Genomic DNA, 20,258 nt, shown 5'->3' with positions numbered 1-20,258 from the left:
ACGCACCGGAGCCGGAGAGTGCAGGCCCTATGTATATACTTGCTTAATACCAAAAATTGCAAATATCAGTGTAAACCCTAGATTTTAACGTATGAGTCGGGAAGGCCTTACGTCTACCTTACTGGAGCGGCCACCGCTTCCTAGGTATTTATCCGTCACCTACAACCTATTAAATTTCCGATTAGAGCCCCAGACAATGTACCAGAATCAACGCCGGGAATAAAATTGGCCGTTTGTGGGTAGTGTCATCTGCAAACTGGCGATAAAGAATAAAGCAACTTATGCAGGTACCCTCCACAAAAGGTACAACTCGGTTATAATAGTAGACGAGACAGTCTTTGACGGGGCAAAGCGTGGTCGACAGGGCACCTTCCTAAAATAATACATTATTACTTTGGGAAACATTACTACTTTGAGGGGTTGATAACTTGTTGATGCGCTTGTTATATGGCCTTCATTATTCCATTTTATAAAGACCATATATTTATGGATACAAGCCTAGCTTTACGTAGCTTACTTTATTATTATAGATATAGGTCTCCTTAGGAGGTGGTTTTCGTGGGTTAGGCCCTTAGCAATATAGAGTTTGGCACGTTAAATCAAGTAACTATCAATATCCGAAAAGTTACTAAAAGAATTCCTAGCTCAAGTTTATAAGAGTTACCTACTAAAACTAGCCCATTTCCTATAACTTGTGATATAGTACTTAGCTAAAATTCCTTCCAGAATACCCCCTTCTTTCCATATGGGGTGAAAGTTAAGCATAAGAGGCAGCTTCAGAGATACTGATCCCTTCCCACCAGTACAATTTCACTGTGAAACCTGAACCTTTGCTTGGCTCTACAGTGTACTACGTAGTTATGGCAAAGCCGGTGGTTACAGAGTACGTATAACCCTCTCCACACCTTATCGATAAGGTGCCCCACCACACGATAATCAAATCGCAGTCTTTTCTGTCAACTTTTACTCCGTAGTTACCACTGATTTTCTGCTTGCTAATCATAGTCCAGTGCCACTTTTGCTCTATTAAACTTTCCCCAGAGCACAGACACACTGCAATAGGGGAAAAACGGCCGATATGAAAACCGAACTGGACGAGGTATGTGATGCGATGGTATACTTCCTATTCGCGGTTCATTGTCTCTAATCAATCCCCCTATTTCAGCTGGTTGAATTTCTTCATCATGGAAATACTCAGATCAGACAAATCGGTAAAGTCAATCTGCAAGTCCGCTTGAGCTAATAATAACGCCTTGTAGCATGCGAAAATCTAGTAGGATATTCGACATCTAAGCCTGAAATTTTTAAATGTCATCAGCTCCTACCAATACAGGATTTGAAGCTCCTTGTTAGAGATTATACAGTCAGTGAACACCCCCTTTTTTGGTTTATGGGCACGAAGGAAAACCCACTTCGCAGGAGGGAAAGGTTCTGACGGGTTGACAGCCGATTGCGAGTAATGCCTTAACGATACTTGTCAATCTTTCCGGCGACCAGGAGGTACTGGATAACCTTGCTAGTGACGATGATTTCATAGAAACACTCCTCACGAAAGTAACTGTATGCGTCCTACCACCCACTCCAACACATTATGTTTTGCCTCCTCGTTTACAAGGCCCGGGACATTTTTACTCCCAGGTGCTGCACAGTTTACTTACAAGCCTGATGACAGAATAACAAGGAGCGAAATGCGGATGGCGTAGCCATGCTATTCGCCAATCTTGGGAAATCAGAGAAAATAAAAAAACTCTTCTCCCTCAAGCGTCGGCCCGCTCAGCCCGTGTCTAGCTCTGTGTATGCGGTGGATCAGTTGATGGATTGTTTCGTCAAAGGCGCCGAGGGCGCACTCAACCAATATTCGGACTTCGACTATCTATCATATCTTTTTGCCGATCTGTCGAAGCTGGAGGAAGGGCGCACTTATTTTACGTCGAGGCAAGATTACGATGGAGTCGTGCCTGTGACAAAACTTACTGTCTTTACTGAGCATCCGAGTACAGTCAGACGGAGGGGCGTCGCATCGACCATAAAAAATGTTGCGTTCGAGATACCTTTCCATCCTACCCTCTTTTCCGAAGACGAGGCAAATTTACTCCCTTATGTACTTTTGCCTATCATGGGTCCAGAGGAGTACACCGAAGAGGATTCTGCCGACATGCTTCCGGACCTCCAGCTGCTTCCTCCCGACAAGAGGAGAGAGAGTGACAGCGGCATAATTGTAACCCATCTTGAAACGCTGCTTTTGCTGACAACCAGCCGGGAAGGACGCGAAAAAATGAGAGCTGTCGGTGTTTATCCTGTAATCCGAGAGTGCCACCTTCGCGTTGATGATGATGGCGTCCGTGAGGCATGTGACAGATTGGTGCAGGTTATCATGCGGGACGAGGAAGAAGATGGGGATCCCCCTGCGGTGCAGGCTCACGATGACGACCAGAAGGTTGTGGAATTATTCTAATTATTATTGGCACTATGTAGAATCGACTTCGCGGGCCTTATTAGATTTGGAGACGAGGTTATCCAGATAGAACCAATCCTCATTCAACCTGTATGTATATAAAAAAAGAAACCAAAACAGTTTCCTGTACACCAAACATTGACGTTTTTTAGAATGACTTGAGTCTCCCCTGATACAGGACATCAGCCCTGGCACGGTATTTGATGAATACACCGTGTCCCAGGACGGTAGTAGATGCCACTGGTAGTAGTTTTAGAGATGGAGGTGATTAGCCCGTGAACTATGAGTCTGGGATGATTTAGACTTTAGTATCCGGCTTTGTACGTACTTTGGATTACTATTGGTAGCTAAAGTACAATACCTGTACACTGGGTATTTTTATAGGAGAGAAAAGAAAGACTTCATAAACAGTTCTTTATTGAATGTTGATAGAATAAGACCTCTGGTAATGATATAACTGATCCTTCTTGTTAACAAAGAGTTCTAGTAAATAGGTAAAATTGCATGAACCCCCTCGCGCCTTCTATAATAGTATCTATAGAGTGAGTACATGTCAAACAGCATGGATTGCGGAGTAACAACCACTCCTGACGCCTTTCTGCTGAATAAGAGAATCTAACGAAATATTGTACTGTGAAATGAGTTCTAAGTGACCAAACTAGTCAAATACAGCACGGATTACCAACTACATATTATTGAAGTCTGATTATCTACGGTGTAGTGTACCTTAGTAACAGGCATCGGACCTACATCCAATATGGAATGCGGCTCAAACGACCAAACCAGACGGGGGTCGGCCAGCGAGGGTTACCTAAGTGGGTCTAGTTAACTAACATAACTAACAAAAAAAAAGCTTATATAAGCAACCAAGTATGTTAACTTACTAGTTAGTTAACTAACTAACTTACCAGTTATTTCAGTGCTTATTCAAGCCTCAGTGTTTCTGTTCTGTCAAATCACCCCCAGGAAATAAGCTCATATTAATTATCGTTCTTCCTCAACACAAAGTTCAAAATAGCTGTTTACTTCACAACCTAATACGTACCTGCACGCTTTAGCGTTGCTAGTCAGACCCCAAGCAGGCATCATGACCACACCAACGAACAATCCGACTCCGCAAACTCCAACAGGGTCGTCTGGCACTCAACCCTTGCGCATCCGACGGCCCAGGGTAGCCGACCCGCTTGTGCGTCCGAAGCGAAAGATCGCAACGAAAGGCCCTCCAGGAAACGGACAAAAGCTTAGATCGTTCCCTACTCGACCAGCACCATCCAACGCGCAACCCGACAGACCCAATATACCCCCCGCAAAAAGTGAATTTGCCACCAATGGATTCAGCGGTCCACTATTATCCCAGTCTTATGTTGATTACCCCCTTGTGATCACAAAGCGGGTGATTAAGGAAGGTTTGAAACATCACGTTGCAAGATTCGCCTCAAAGAAGGTAGTAGATCCTCGGGATGAATCTCAGTTCACTAGACCAGTTAGGCTTCAACGTCGGGATCCTCGGACACGAATACATGAAATACATACAGACAAAGGGCCTGGTGGACAAAGGCTATCCTCCGAGACAAGCAACCAAGTTGATGATCTTGAACGGGAAGAGATGGAGACCAGAAAATTTGCGCGCGAAAAAGAACGAGCGGACAACCTTGCTCAAATTGCGCCATCCATCGGATCTGCCCCTAAACGGACCAATGTACCCAAGCAGAAAACACAGCAAGTTTCTAAAACAGACATGACACCAGAAGAGATTGCTAGAACTCGGATCAAATATGAAGAGGCCTTGCCTTGGCATCTTGAGGATTTCGATAACAAAAATATTTGGGTTGGAAATTACGAAGCAGCATTGTCGGAAACCCACGCAATTTTTATACTGGAGAGCACGGGAAAAATGACAATGATACCGGTCGAAAAGTGGTACAGGTTTAATGCCAAAAACCAATTCAAAACATTAACCATTGAGGAGGCAGAGAAGTTTATGGCAAAGAAAATAAAAGATCCTAGGTGGTTCATGGAAAAACAACAGGAGCAAGCTCAACGCAAAGAGCTAGAGCAATTTGCAAAGCAACGCAAGGTTTACGCTGGGAAACAAGGTACCCCTGCCGCGGAAGGCTTACAAGCCGATGAAATGGATTTCGAAGAAGATCGATTTGCGGATGATGAAGAGCATGACGATTTATTCAATGAAGACGAAGATGCGAAGGCTGCGGAGAAAAGAATAAAACAGGATCAACTGAAAGCGAATGTTTTTGACCTGAAGGATGAAAAGGAGTATGAAGAAGAAGAGTTAAGAGAGAGAAGGGAGAAGGAAGCTCGACGAGTACTTGGAAAAAATGTACGCAAAGCACTTCAGAAAAGAGAGAAAAATTTCGATTACAGCAGTGGTTCTGATGCCAATCCGTATACGGACGAGGTATGTTGATAACCCGGCTACAAAACTCACAAGAGATCTATCTAACCTCGAATATAGAGTTCCGATGAGACAGATGCGGAGAAAAACAAGGAAGAGGAACGAAAGGTCGAAGAAGAAAAGAACAAAAAGGATCCGGCGACTCCATCGAAAGGCAACACTACGCCCTCAGGTCGCCCGAAGCATTCTGATACGTCGAAGAAGGCCGCTATTGGTGTGTCACGGAAGCGCCTCGGGTCTCCCAATGTATCGGACGCGAGTGGAACAGATACATCTCGTAAGAAGGGAAAGAGCAAACCCTCAACCTCGCAATCTTCAACACAACCGGGGTCTCGCCCCATGACCCCTGTCACATCATCTGTACCAGTGCGTATTTTCTTGGCACCCCGAACGGGCTCTATTACTAACTGCTCCAAGGCCAACAAAAAGCGCGTGAGGAGTACCTTTCCTGGTGCTGGATCTGCAAGTGATGTTGACGGCGCTGCCGGATCTGGTGGAGAAGTAAGTGAATCTGGGAAATCAAAAAAGTTGAAACTCAACCCTCCGTCGGTTGCATCCCAAGGAGAAACGCCACAGAGATCGAGGGCTGGTAGTCCAGCTTCTGTAACCGGCAGGAATCTCTCGGGAAGTCGTGCTAGCAGCCCAGAGTCCCTCAGAGGCATGTATCACCCATCTCAACCTTGTCTTAAAACAGTATACTCCTGCGTGGAACTAGCCATTAACACTTAGTTCAGGTTCTCATGTCACGGGCCAGAACCGTGTGTCGACACCAGGGCCGTCTACTACGCAAAGCTTTCCTAGCCCTGCCGAGATTCATGCTGCCATTCCTCCGAGTGGTATACTGAGCACCGACCTACTTAGAATCTTTCGGCCTCGTATTGGCGAGTCCCGAGAGAACCATAGAAAGTTCATTGCAATCGTCAAAGATGTTGGCGTTTACGGAAAGGAAGACCGTTTATTACGACCAGGTCCGTGGAGAGAAACATAACTGTATGATGGTACCGGAGGCTTGATGCTGCCGCCATCACATGACAATTACTAAATTGACAATTTATTTTGAATGGAATCTCCGAAGGCGGCTGGATAATACCCTACTTTAGCTAGGTTTAGCGGGTAGCATTAGATCTAAGGGCGTCTATAATTGCTGCCGTAGATAATGTATGGCTTTCACGCCGTAGCCGAAAATTGAGATGAGCAGCCGAGCACCAGTATTGACCATGACAACAGGTTTATTAGCGCGCGCAAGGGTGACTTGCACGTTTCTAGTAATATCTGACTATAGATATCATTCCGACTCGACTTAAAATGCTATCTTATACAACAGACATAGGATAGGGTACATGCCCAATAAAGACAAGAAGGTAATTGCGATCGCACAAGCATCAGCGCTAAGTGAAACCATAAGTTTAGAGGGAAATTCATAAATCAGATGGGTTTAGATCTTAAACTGTAGCGGGCCCGTTGGTGCGTAAAGGGCCCTCATTCCCTTCTTCATACTTTTCCCAATTTGCTAAAATGTGGGCAATTCTGGGAGAGTTGGTGAGCCGGTACACATCCTCAAAGTACTCCTTGGTGATCTCGAACGGCCGTGCCGTGACATTGGGAATGTACTTTCCAATCAGTTTGCTTGGATCAATGGTCGTCTTATTGATCTTCTTAAGTAAGAATGATCGGAACGGCTTCACGCCGGAACGAAGGAAGGTGCTGTGGAAGGGAACATCTATTCCCTTGAGAGGGATCGTAGCAAATCCACGTTCCAAATTGATGGGCTTCGGCTTCGCCTCGGTTTGCTTCACGCACTCAAGGATGATGTTGACAAGGTGAGCCTTGACATCCTCCAAAGACATGCTCTGCATAAGAGCCGGAATATCTATATTTTGTGCCTTCAGGTAGTTGAGTAGGTTGGTGAGGCAGTCAAGCGCACGGAGCTATGTGAAAGTTAGGATGTTTCATAGCCATTTACGAATCAGAGGATGCAGAAAAATACATACATCACCAGCCGCAACATATTGCATGTTCGCAACATTGTAGTTGACGATTTCCAAAAGCCAGCCTGTTTGCTCAGAAATATTTTCGACCACATATTGGAGCGCCTGCTCGTTGAAAGTCTTGGAGATTCTGCTGGGGTTAACAGCACACATAGAGTAATTTGAGCGACCCTGTTCATCGCGTTCTACAGCGACCTGCATAGTTAAACCACGATAGAAGACAACCGAAACCAAACTTTCTATGGGCATCACATCAGCAAGGGCAGCAAGGGCCGAGTATTCACCCAAGGAATGGCCAGCAAAGCTGCTGTCCCTCTGGACAAGGCCCTTTGAACGCATGTCTTCGAAACTTGCTTTCTCCATTAGGGTTAATGCGGGTTGCGTGAACTGTGTGGCGGAAAGTAGCCCCGTCGGGGAGCGATACGTGTAGGACGCCGTGTGATCGTCTATTTCCTTGAAAATCTTTTCGGATTTAATAGATCCGTCCGCGTTGACTGTTTCAAAAGTCATAGACATGTAGTTGTGTCGAATGGCTTTCCCACGAGGTCCACCGAAGTAGACCGTAAGTTCCTTCGGGTTATTCTTGACGATATCAATGATCGACAAACCGTAGTTCTCAATGAAATGGCGGTCCGCGCGATCCCAAACTTCCTTAGCAACAGGGCTGGTGGCATATAGTTCCATCCCCATTCCTTGTTCCTGGGACCCTTGACCAGTGAAAACGTATGCACTGACTGGTTGTTCTACCTCCGCTTCCCCTAAGAGGACTTTGTCCTCCGTCTCCTTGTTGCTGGCCTCGACCTTGATGATCTTGCGACCAGCGATCATACCAACATGCTGCAGTCTAACTGTGATCAGGTCGTTGGGGAGGACCATGTCAACCAGGGATACATGGAAACCCCGAACACGGCCGATGTTGTTTTCAGCAGCCCAAGTTTCGACCAGGCTACGGACTGCAGCGCTTGTGTACATTCCATGAGTGATGGTACCTGGCAGGTTTGCGTAGCTAGAGAACACTCGAGAGACGTGTATGGGATTGTAATCACCAGATACCCTAGCATAAGTTTCGTTGGAAGCAGGAGCACGGAGCACTAGGGGTGTCTTCCCGCTGAGGGGAATAGGGTTCTCAAAGTAGACAGGTTGCTCAATGGAAGTTCCGTTCCGCTGGAGATAGTCAATTACCGGGTTCCCATGAGATGTGCCCGCTTCATAGTCGACAGATGCGACCTGGATGATTTCTTTGGTAGGAAGTTCCAGAAGAACTTGCCCCATAGTCTGAACCTGGCTGAAAACAGTTTTGTTTTTGAACCGGATCAAGCTTTGTAGACGGAAGGTCAGGGTTTGGCCTAACAGTTCGACATCGTCCATGTCTAGGCGGAACCACTCTTTGGATCGGAGAATGGCTACATCTCGGCTAGACGCCAGGTGAACCTGCATTGGAACTTCGTCCTTGCGCTGGAAGGTGTTCTCAAAGTCCACATACGCTCCGCGGTATAAAAACTGGCTTGTGACATGCATTATGGGCTCGCCATCTCTTTTGATGGTGCCGCACACTTCGACAATCTTCCCGGAATCCTCGTTGATGATAGAGTTGATCTGAGCAGCAGTATCGAGCGTATCACCAACCTTAAGCGGTTGCGCACCGGGAACCATCTTGAACCCGTTAGATAAATGCACTAGCTTAAGCAAATCCCCATCGATGGTGCGAGGGAAAATCGGTTTAGTGATAGCTTTCCACCCTGCGACGATGGCGAAATCCATGGGAGCAAATACTTCTTTCCCGGGCCGTTCAACAAATGACTCCCCAGTGTTACCCACGGCATGGACAAAATCAGCAACGGCCCGAGATGTGATGGTTTCACGGCCTCCACTAAACGTGGCTGTTGTTGGCGTATCAAACGGTACATCCTTGTTTCCAAACCAGATCCTGTAATAGAACTCTTTGATGCGATCATTGCGAGTGTCCATGACTTCTCTGATGGGCGCATATCCAGTGTCAGGGTGGTAAGTGAATAAGAAAGTCAGGGGAACCACGCCGTTTTCAGCAGTTCTTCCTTCATAAAGGGTAAGGCTGACTTGGCTCTTCTCATTTAACTTGATATCCACCGTCTTGACAAGCTTGCCAGACTGATAAGGCTCCCTCACGCTAATGACCGTCCTTGGAGGATCCTCTGGATTCAGGATTTCAACATACATTCCTGGAGTGGGCGCGACAATTCGCTTCAAAGGGTTTGTTTGAAAGCGGTGACCTTGAACAAAAACGTCCGCCAAGAAAAGGGCGTGTCTCCAAGAATATGAGGGGCCTGCGAGAAGGCGGCACCAGCGATTGAGTTCTGGCAGGTCTGCTGCAGACGAGGATAACCGGTAGCTGATCTTGTTGGCGTCTTCAGAAATGGTAAGGCCGTCAGTTTCAATATCCTCGTGGACTTCGGTCAAGCGTCCTCCAAAGTATTCGGTTACCGGTATAATATTCTCATCGCCGTTGTACACATCTCTGACTAGGCTGTCGATATGGCCCCGGTGAACAGAGTTTAGAATGTCTCCAACGGGCTCATCAATGACGGTCGAAAATTTGGCGGCCATTGGACCTTGCAGGATACAGGTCCTTTCAACATCCTGTCCTACAACCGCCTCCAAATCCTCGCTCTGCCATAAAGAGTCCTTCTTGAACCAGTATTCAAAATTCTCATCCAATGAGGGAACAAAGGGTACAGGCTTCTGGCCGCGACGCTGGCACAGTAGAAGGAAGTGCTGAACATCCTGAGCGTTGATCAGCTGAGTTGCTGCCTCAGGATAGGCCGCAAGGATATTGTGAACGGCCGGGTAAGGGGTATTGAGCTCCGAGTAGTTCTGGAGGAGTGATGTGTGTCCATCAGTTGTAGTGAAACGCTCCTCAACACGACGGATGAAATCGCCAGTCAGCTTTTTCAAGGAGTCATCTATCCATCTGCCCTCGTGCTTGACATACATGAGGTCGACCATGCGATGCACGACTTCTGCGTATGTCATGTCTTCTAGGTCAACCGTTTCTCCAGCGGAATTGCGGCCGAACCAAACCTTTTGGAAATCATCGTTGAGTTTCTTGATGATGTAATTTCTCTGCTTTTTAAGTTCCGGCACACGCTTGCTTTTGTCGAGTTTGAAGATTTTTTGATCCATCTCGTGCCAAAACAAGACACCGCGAGTAGCTAATTTGTGAATTGGTTCTCCCATCTCTGAAAGAACAGTGACCACGCCCCCGGCAGCACTTTTGTAAGTATCTTCCCAATCCTGGTCGTTAAGACCAGGAGCATTTGCAATGGCCTGCTTGGCATTCTTCGAAGTGTGCGCTTCTTTGGCGATCATCATGCGACTGCCGAACAAACATCCATCGAAAGGCATTGGGGGATAGCCGAATCGAGATGACCAGTTTCCAGAAATATATGGATATGTATCTTCAGAACCACCGAAGCCACTACCAGCAACAAGAATGATATTTTCATGTCGTCTGATACGACTATACATTTGCAGGATAGGTTGATGGAAGTCTTCAAAAGAATGATGCCCCCCTCCGCGGCCACCAGTCCACTGCAAAATGACAGGAAATTTGGGATTGGCCTTTGCGATATTGATGACCTGCTGAATGGCGTCCACTGAGCCTGGTTTGAAGGCAATGTGCTTGATACCGAGGGTTTCGATATACTCATTGGCCACTTCAATAGAAGGGACACCAGCACCAATGGTGAGACCTTCAATTGGCACGCCATCGGCCCGGAGCCTGCCAATCAGGGGGATTTGCCATCCCATCGCACGTGGGTTAACGTAGATAAGATTGATTGTAATACCACGACCCGGGGGAATGGCTTTCTCGATCTTAGTGATCGCCTCTGTCATAGTTTTGGCATTATAATAACCCCCACCAGCAAGTTCGACGTGGTATCCCGAATTCATAGTAGCAGCAACAAAATCCCACGGAACCGTTGTCGGAGTCATACCAGCCACCATGACAGGAGGGATACCCAGCAGGCGGCTCATCTTGGTGTCGACGAAAGTCTGGCCAGTAGCATTCTTCACCAAGCGTGGCCCATACTCTCTCACCCAATCGATGGCATATTCCACAGAGTGTTCGTCACGGTCGAAAAGCTCCGGCTTATACCCGACTTCAGCGTTTGTGCCATCCATGGCCCCCGCGAGTATCACGCGGACCCCTGTGCCATCCTTGTTGCGGTTGGTAAGTACACCAAGACCTGAGATGCCCCCAGGACCAAAATCAACGATGTGAGTGGCGCGCGGGAAAACGGTTGTTTGTTCCCAATTCACGGGATCATGCGTGATCATTCTAACCAACGCAGGGACTACATTTTCTTCGTTTATCTCCCTCAGATCATTGCCATCTCTGGTACCGTAAACGGGGATAGTAAGAGACTTTGGCGGAATTTTCACATCGTCTAGGTCTTCCATAATATGGTCAAATGCCGAGTAAAGATATTGGCTATGGAAGGGAGCCGTGATTGGAAGGAACCGATTGACAAAGCGTATTTTACGTTGTGTGAATGGCACACGGTTCTGGTCCAAGCCGGTGGGAGCTTTGACTTTCCTTAGGCGAAGGTTGAGACCGTAAAGAGAGAGGGGTGGGCCAGTAACAACAAAGTTACGGGCACTATTGACCAGTGAAATTGAAATATGACGGTCGTTTGGAAGATGTTGGTTGGTCATGTCGATGTGCTCCTGGACGGAGGTTCTTGGAAGGTCACGGATTGACAACATAGGAGTTGGGGTTCCTTCGCCGTTCTCGATTGAGTCCTGCAACACGGATGGAGCAATGGATGTTCGAGGATATGCTTGTTGGCTACGCAAACCAATCCAAAAGAGCATCTTCAAGGCGTCGCCAGCGGCCTTCCCAAAGCTCTCCCAGGTTGTGGCTGATGCGATGGCTGCTGCGGTGACAATTCCTTGAGAATGACCTGTAGTCCCACTCAACCGCTCAAGAATCTCGCCTGGTTCCCTCCCGAGCACTTTGCAGGTGACAACGAAGTGCGCCAACTGAACTAACCCGATTAACGGTAAGCTCACCGGAGCGGACACCAGATAATCCACGTCCGGCTGAGTGTCAGGGTCTTGAAGCCACTGCACAACATTAAGGCCTTTCGGATAGAGTTTGTTGGCATCTGGCTCACGGGAAAGAGTTTGTAGTAGTTCAGCCGATGAGTTTATGAGCCCCTCCACAAAGGATGTGTAGGTATTGTAGACTTCTCGCAATTCATCAAAGTACTCTTCAATGTTCCCCTGTCCTCCAAAGACAGAATAAATACTCGCCTTCTCATCCGAAGCAGCCCTGAAGAGTGCGGAATCGTAAGGCTTGGTAGGTCTACCAGCGGCTGCTCGGCCGGCATAGTAAGCTTCAACAACCAAAATCTTTTTGGCCGTGATTCCAGGGAGAGTGGCAGCGATCGCATGGACGTCATTTCCACGCATGAAGGCACGCTCAAATTCATTGAGGGCTATCTTGAGAACTTCCTGGTTGGTTCCGTGGGCATCATCCTCGCCCTCTTCGACTTCATGGGCAACATGGCCGATATATCGAGCCACAAGCTCTGTTACTGACGAAGGTTCATCATCCTGGGCAAGCTCGTCTGTCGGCTCTGGTAACGAGGCTGTGAAGGTGTTTTTGAGCTGCGACGAGTGGAAGTGAAGAGATGTTGGCACAAGAAGATTGAATTCAAGCGATCCGTGAGATAAGATGAGTGGTCTTAGAGACGACGACGATCGCGGTGTATTGATTCCGGTCTGAGGACCTGTTGAGGTTCCGTACATCCTGTAGTCTCGTGGCTAGTCCTTCAATCTTCTTCTGTTGTAGCAATTCAAGTGGCGGGGAGACGGACAGGGGCTTCAAACAGTCAATAAACGAGCCCAATTCGAACAACAGAAGAAAACTCAATACGGACAGACGATGCTGCCAAGAAGAGTGGTGGAGACTGGGCAAGTACATACCTATTATTAAGGGTAACTGGTTGTTCAGTGAGGCAGCTTGCGATTATGCCGTATAAAATATGGGAAGAAAATCGAGCGGAATACAGTGAAAAGAAGGTCTATAGAAGAGAATAGGAGAAGAATATGAGAGGTCAAGACCGGAGACTGGCACCTTCGAGTCTGATTCCCAGCTGGAAAAAAAAATATCGGTCGCCCGAACAAGATGTGCCGGGCAGCTGCGAGTGCCTGGCTGTCCATATAAAGTTTTGTAATGTTGAACCAGTCAAACGAAGGAGAAATCCCGTGGGTTCGGACTGGTTGAACAAGAAATCTCTTAATTGGGTATGGTGGATCGCGGATCTGCCCCAAAGGTCAAAAAACGGTTGGGCTGGACCGCTTGACTGTAATGCCATGACAATACGGACAGCTCGAGGTAAGCTGAGCTGAGATTACTCGTCCCCACTCCCTTCAAGGTTATGCTCTATACGTTTAATGATGCCTAATAATACTTTGCTACTGCTATCGGGCACGAGATACGGTAAGATCCTTGAGGGTTGGCTGGATACAATGACAACAAAGTCTGCAGTCCATTTCAAGAAAACAAACCTTCTTTCGCTTGTACCTAACTCCTTAGTTGGTACAGCAGGCCTGGATTTTTTTATCCCCCGACAATAATCAGCCAGGGAATAGTCAGCCCACCTACTATTGTAGATTAAGTGTGGAACAAATCATAAGACTACAACCTACTGGATTTGACTTTCAGTTGACCGGGGGACCTCTTGTGCAGTTGAATAATCCATCACCGAGGCTGACATCTATGTCTAAAGTGTATTTAGTATTGAAATTACTAGCCTAGCCCGATCAGGGTTGCAGCTAAGGAAACCTAGCTAAGGAAGAAGCAGAAAAATTACACCCTCAACCATCCGCCGAGTGAAGCCCATTTGTTCTGGTCCCTTCTCGTGTACCGATTTTGTCGGACCCGAGCCGGTGAAATAATTATCAGAAGACGCTCTCACCCCAACACTCATCAAAAGTTGCCAGCGATAGTTGTTTATTGCAGCAACTCTTGATCCCCTTGGGCTCCAGCCGTTCTGTGTAATCTTCTCTCCCACTGTCTTCCCTCCATTCCAATTGCCGCCAACGTTTTCATTTTTATGTTTAATTAATTTACACCATTGCACTGCTTCATCTAATTACTTATATTAGTCGTCCAGTGGCTTAGTGCAACGGAGTTTCGATTCTACAACACCGTGTCGACGTATTCCCTGGAAAGTTCTATTCTATTTGTCATTTGGAAGTTTCCTCACAGTCATTGTTCCCATGTTGTGAGATTTTGTTTTAAGGGAAATTTTTCAAGTGTGTTGCATGCCCTACACCATGCGCATGGTTTTGCGCCCCTCTTGCGATGCGTTGCATCGGTTTCGATTAGATCTTATGCTGACAATTTTAAACCAAGCTTGCTTGCCGGCTCCCTAATAAACGGTCTCAATTACCCCGGAATAGACTTCTGATCTTACCTCGAAATGCGTCCCGAAATCGAACAAGAGTTATCTCACACCTTGCTGGTGGAGCTTCTGGCTTACCAGTTTGCATCTCCAGTAAGATGGATTGAGACACAAGACGTTGTACTTGCAGAGAAGCGAACAGAACGCATTGTGGAAATAGGTCCAGCAGACACTTTGGGTGGGATGGCGAGAAGAACGCTCGCCTCGAAATATGAAGCATATGATGCCGCTACATCTGTTCAGCGCCAGATACTCTGCTACAGTAAAGATGCTAAAGAAATCTATTATGACGTTGATCCCGTGGAGGAAGAACCCGAGGCTACTGCCGACGCTGCCGCCACTCCGGAACCATCTGCTGTTCCCGCGGCCGCTGCGGCTGCAGCACCTGCACCTGTTACTTCAGCACCGAGTGCTGGACCTGCAGCGCCGGTTGAAGATGCACCCGTGACAGCTTTGGATGTCGTGAGAACACTGGTAGCCCAGAAGCTGAAAAAGGCACTATCAGATGTGCCGTTGAACAAGGCCATCAAAGATCTCGTTGGAGGTACGTGATTAGGGATTGAACAGACTTCTAAGACTGGTGAACTAATCAATGTCGGACAGGAAAATCTACACTGCAGAACGAAATTTTGGGAGATTTGGGCAAGGAATTTGGTTCCACGCCCGAGAAGCCGGAAGACACCCCTCTAGATGAATTAGGTGCCTCTATGCAAGCCACATTTAATGGGCAATTGGGCAAACAATCTTCCTCGTTGATTGCGCGCCTGGTGTCATCTAAGATGCCTGGTGGTTTCAACATCACGGCCGTTCGCAAATATTTGGAGACGAGGTGGGGCTTGGGGCCTGGCCGACAAGATGGCGTATTACTCTTTGCGCTCACTATGGAACCCTCATCTCGCATCGGCTCTGAAACAGATGCCAAAGCGTTTCTCGACGACGTCGCGAATAAGTACGCTACCAATGCAGGTATCAATCTTTCGGCTCCAACGGCTTCTGGTGACAGTGGAGCAAGCACTGGAGGAATGCTCATGGACCCTGCCGCTATTGATGCCTTAACAAAAGACCAGCGTGCTCTATTCAAGCAACAACTCGAGGTAATTGCGCGATACTTGAAGATGGATCTTCGAGCTGGTCAGAGAGCCTTTGTCACATCACAAGAAACCCAGAAAACCCTCCAGGCACAGCTTGACCTTTGGCAAGCAGAACACGGTGATTTCTACGCTTCAGGGATTGAACCATCTTTCGATTACCTTAAAGCTCGCATTTACGACTCTTCCTGGAACTGGGCTCGCCAAGATGCATTAAGCATGTACTATGATATTATTTTTGGCCGACTCAGGGCGGTCGACCGCGAAATAGTGAGCCAGTGTATCCGCATTATGAACCGCTCGAATCCACTTCTCCTCGAATTTATGCAATACCATATCGACAATTGCCCAACTGAACGCGGCGAAACCTACCAGCTTGCGAAGGAGCTCGGAGAGCAGCTCATTGAGAACTGCAAGGAAGTGCTTGGGGTTTCCCCAGTTTACAAAGATGTTGCCATTCCAACGGGTCCTCAGACGACGATTGATGCGCGTGGAAACATCGAGTATCAAGAAGTGCCTCGTGCAAGTGCTCGCAAATTGGAGCATTATGTGAAGCAGATGGCCGAAGGTGGCCCCATCTCGGAGTATAGTAATCGGGCTAAAGTTCAGAATGATCTGAGGAGCGTTTACAAGTTGATCCGGAAACAACACCGCTTGTCAAAATCTTCTCAATTGCAGTTCAACGCGCTTTATAAAGAGGTCGTTCGGGCTCTTAGTATGAATGAAAACCAGATCATGCCGCAGGAAAATGGCAATACCAAGAAGCCAGGTCGAAACGGCGGCGCGCGCAACGGAAGCCCTCGTTCCGGGAAGGTTGAAACGATACCATTTTTGCATCTCAAGAAGAAGAACGAGCACGGGTGGGATTATAGCAAGAAACTTACTGGCGTCTATTTGGACGTTCTAGAGTCTGCAGCTCGGGCAGGCCTCACATTCCAGGGCAAGAACGTTTTGATGACTGGTGCTGGTGCTGGCTCTATTGGAGCGGAGGTTCTCCAGGGTTTGATCAGTGGTGGTGCTAAAGTTATTGTCACAACAAGCCGGTTTTCCCGTGAGGTGACGGAATACTATCAGGCTATGTACGCCCGGTATGGTGCGCGCGGGTCGCAACTTGTTGTGGTGCCTTTTAATCAAGGCAGCAAACAGGACGTGGAAGCCCTGGTCGATTACATTTATGATACGAAGAAGGGACTAGGCTGGGATTTGGACTTCATCGTTCCGTTTGCTGCAATTCCGGAAAATGGGCGAGAAATTGATTCCATCGACTCCAAGTCGGAGCTTGCCCATCGCATCATGTTGACCAACCTCCTCCGACTCTTGGGTAGTGTCAAGGTACAAAAACAAACCAATGGCTTCGAAACACGCCCAGCGCAGGTCATCCTCCCGCTGTCCCCTAACCATGGCACTTTTGGAAACGACGGTTTGTATTCCGAATCGAAACTCGCTCTGGAAACACTTTTCAACCGGTGGTACTCGGAAAACTGGGGTAACTATCTCACAATCTGCGGTGCGGTCATTGGTTGGACTCGCGGTACGGGTTTGATGAGTGGCAATAACATGGTCGCTGAAGGGGTCGAAAAACTCGGTGTTCGTACGTTTTCGCAGCAGGAAATGGCCTTTAATTTGCTCGGTCTCATGGCACCCGCCATCGTGAATCTTTGCCAACTTGACCCTGTTTTCGCAGACCTCAATGGTGGTCTTCAGTTCATCCCTGATCTCAAAGACCTCATGACCAGACTTCGCACAGAGATAATGGAAACGAGCGACATCCGCAGGGCAGTTATCAAGGAGACTGCTATTGAGAACAAGATTGTGAATGGCGAGGACAGTGAAGTCCTTTACAAGAAGGTCATTGCGGAACCCAGAGCAAACATCAAGTTCCAGTTCCCTAACTTGCCGACCTGGGAAGAAGACATTAAACCCCACAACGAGACTCTCAAGGGCATGGTAAATTTGGACAAGGTTGTTGTTGTTACTGGTTTCTCTGAAGTTGGACCGTGGGGCAACTCCCGAACACGTTGGGAGATGGAGGCCCGCGGCAAATTTTCCCTGGAAGGTTGTGTCGAAATGGCCTGGATCATGGGCCTTATCAAGCATCATAATGGGCCCATAAAGGGTAAGGCTTACTCCGGTTGGGTTGATGCGAAATCTGGGGAGCCAGTGGACGACAAAGATGTCAAAGCAAAATACGAGAAATACATCTTAGAGCACTCTGGTATCCGACTCATTGAGCCGGAGCTGTTTAAGGGATATGACCCCAATAAGAAGCAGTTGCTCCAAGAGATCGTCATTGAAGAGAATCTCGAGCCTTTCGAAGCCTCAAAAGAAACCGCGGAAGAATTTAAGAGGGAGCATGGCGACAAGGTGGAGATCTTTGAGGTCCCAGAGTCAGGAGAATTTACCGTCCGCCTTAAGAAGGGCGCCACTCTTCTTATTCCCAAGGCACTTCGGTTTGACCGCTTGGTTGCCGGTCAGATTCCTACCGGATGGGATGCAAAGAGATACGGCATACCAGACGACATTATTGAGCAAGTTGACCCAGTCACCCTCTTTGTTCTTGTTTGTACTGCGGAAACCATGCTTTCCGCTGGCGTTACGGATCCCTACGAATTTTACAAGTATGTTCACCTTTCTGAAGTTGGTAACTGCATTGGATCTGGCATCGGAGGTACGCATGCCTTGCGAGGCATGTACAAGGATCGGTATTTGGATAAACCTCTCCAAAAGGATATTTTGCAGGAATCATTTATCAACACGATGAGTGCTTGGGTGAATATGTTACTTCTGTCGTCCACAGGACCTATTAAAACCCCTGTCGGTGCCTGTGCTACAGCGGTTGAGTCTGTTGATATCGGTTACGAAACTATTGTGGAAGGCAAGGCACGAGTTTGCTTTGTTGGTGGTTTCGACGATTTCCAGGAAGAGGGTTCTTACGAATTCGCCAACATGAAGGCCACGAGTAATGCTGAAGATGAGTTCGCTCACGGCCGTACTCCTCAAGAGATGTCAAGACCAACAACTACCACGCGTGCGGGCTTCATGGAATCTCAAGGTTGCGGTATGCAGCTTATCATGAGTGCTCAGCTAGCTCTTGACATGGGTGTTCCTATTTACGGAATTATTGCCCTCACTACAACTGCCACGGACAAGATTGGCCGCTCTGTACCCGCTCCTGGTCAGGGTGTTCTCACGACAGCGCGTGAAAATCCCGGTAAATTCCCATCACCATTGCTCGATATCAAGTACCGCCGCAGGCAGCTCGATCTGCGTAGGAAGCAGATTAAAGAATGGCAGGAATCCGAGTTGTTGTACTTACAGGAGGAGGCTGAGGCAATGAAGGCTCAGAGACCAGAAACATTTGACGCAACTGAGTATATGCAAGAGCGAGCCCAGCATATCCATCGCGAGACTATTCGACAAGAGAAGGATGCGCAATTCAGCCTTGGGAACAACTTTTGGAAACAGGACTCGTGCATTGCTCCTCTGCGCGGTGCCCTTGCCACATGGGGTCTTACCGTGGATGACATTGGTGTTGCGTCTTTCCATGGCACTTCTACTGTTGCGAATGACAAGAATGAATCCGATGTTATTTGCCAGCAAATGAAGCATCTAGGTCGAAAGAAGGGCAACGCCCTTCTCGGAATTTTCCAGAAATATCTCACCGGACACCCGAAAGGTGCTGCAGGCGCTTGGATGTTCAATGGATGTCTGCAGGTCCTGGATACTGGCCTTGTTCCGGGCAATCGGAATGCTGATAATGTCGACAAGGTGATGGAGAAATTCGACTACATTGTTTACCCCAGTCGTAGTATCCAGACAGATGGCGTCAATGCTTTTTCTGTAACTTCGTTTGGATTCGGTCAAAAAGGTGCTCAAGTCATTGGTATCCATCCCAAGTTTCTGTACGCCACCCTCGACCGCGCACAATTCGAAGCATACAAGGCCAAGGTTGAGACCAGACAAAAGAAAGCATACCGATTTTTCCACAATGGCTTGGTCAACAATAGCATCTTTGTTGCCAAGAACAAAGCACCTTACGAAGATGAGCTCCAGAGTAAGGTGTTCCTTAACCCCGACTATCGGGTAGCAGCGGACAAGAAGACTTCTGAACTGAAGTATCCCGCGAAACCACCAGTTACGACCGACAAAGGAGATGAAAGTACTAAGGCTCTGATTGAGTCTTTGGCGAAGGCTCACGCTACCGAAAATTCCAAAGTCGGTGTTGATGTTGAAACCATCGAAAGCATCAATATTGCAAACGAAACCTTCATCGAAAGGAATTTCACAGCCGGCGAGCAACAATATTGCCAGAATGCACCATCTCCACAGTCGTCGTTCGCGGGAAGATGGAGCGCAAAAGAAGCCGTCTTCAAGTCTCTGGGTGTCCCTAGTAAAGGTCCTGGAGCTGAGATGAAAAACATAGAAATTGAGTCTAACTCTAACGGGGTGCCTTCTGTAAAGGTAAGAGAATAATCCATTCTACATTGCCATGCAAAAAACGAACTAACATATAATTAGCTTCATGGTGAGGTGGCCGAAATTGCCAAACGAGCTGGTGTCAAGCAAATCAGTGTCAGCATCAGCCACAGTGATGTTCAGGCGGTTGCAGTTGCTATGTCGCAGTTTTAATGTGTTTGATGAATGAACCGTACCATCAAAGCTCTCGACCTCGTATGCAGCATATATAAATTAGATTCTATTTCTAGTACTTAATACAGCGTTTCGATCTTAGTCCCAACATTCGCTCTCAAATATCATACATCTGCTAGTAGTCTGTGTAGCTGTCAAGACTTATACAACCATCTCACACCCTGCCTTGAATGCGTCGTATGTATTCATGGTGTTTTCTAGGTGACCACG

At 47.6% G+C, this 20,258-nt stretch overlaps 4 protein-coding genes across 4 annotated transcripts; 3 read left to right on the top strand and 1 right to left on the bottom strand.

The window, feature by feature from the left end:
• Nucleotides 1-1,078: 1,078 nt before the first annotated feature.
• APUU_50291A (protein HGH1) lies at nucleotides 1,079-2,455 on the top strand (the record flags this gene model as incomplete). Its single annotated transcript, XM_041705272.1, has 5 exons — nucleotides 1,079-1,099; nucleotides 1,166-1,211; nucleotides 1,260-1,363; nucleotides 1,447-1,560; nucleotides 1,673-2,455. The coding sequence occupies 5 exons, from the start codon at nucleotides 1,079-1,081 to the stop codon at nucleotides 2,453-2,455; spliced, it is 1,068 nt and encodes a 355-aa protein (XP_041557774.1).
• A 1,087-nt stretch (nucleotides 2,456-3,542) lies between these two features.
• APUU_50290A (transcription factor IIF subunit TFG1) lies at nucleotides 3,543-5,856 on the top strand (the record flags this gene model as incomplete). Its single annotated transcript, XM_041705271.1, has 4 exons — nucleotides 3,543-4,871; nucleotides 4,929-5,234; nucleotides 5,286-5,526; nucleotides 5,603-5,856. 4 exons carry the CDS (start codon nucleotides 3,543-3,545, stop codon nucleotides 5,854-5,856), a joined length of 2,130 nt encoding a protein of 709 aa, XP_041557773.1.
• A 454-nt stretch (nucleotides 5,857-6,310) lies between these two features.
• Nucleotides 6,311-12,649, bottom strand: FAS1 (tetrafunctional fatty acid synthase subunit FAS1; the record flags this gene model as incomplete). Its single annotated transcript, XM_041705270.1, has 2 exons — nucleotides 6,311-6,796; nucleotides 6,860-12,649. The coding sequence occupies 2 exons, from the start codon at nucleotides 12,647-12,649 to the stop codon at nucleotides 6,311-6,313; spliced, it is 6,276 nt and encodes a 2,091-aa protein (XP_041557772.1).
• Nucleotides 12,650-14,328: 1,679 nt separating this feature from the next.
• FAS2 (trifunctional fatty acid synthase subunit FAS2) lies at nucleotides 14,329-20,027 on the top strand (the record flags this gene model as incomplete). The annotated part of the gene is made up of 3 exons (XM_041705269.1): nucleotides 14,329-14,854; nucleotides 14,914-19,859; nucleotides 19,917-20,027. 3 exons carry the CDS (start codon nucleotides 14,329-14,331, stop codon nucleotides 20,025-20,027), a joined length of 5,583 nt encoding a protein of 1,860 aa, XP_041557771.1.
• Nucleotides 20,028-20,258: the final 231 nt, after the last annotated feature.

Source organism: Aspergillus puulaauensis, chromosome 5, assembly GCF_016861865.1.
Source record: "Aspergillus puulaauensis MK2 DNA, chromosome 5, nearly complete sequence".
NCBI lineage: Eukaryota > Fungi > Ascomycota > Eurotiomycetes > Eurotiales > Aspergillaceae > Aspergillus > Aspergillus puulaauensis.
Note: the sequence above shows the minus strand (reverse complement) of the source record. Positions and strands in the feature narration are given on the sequence as shown.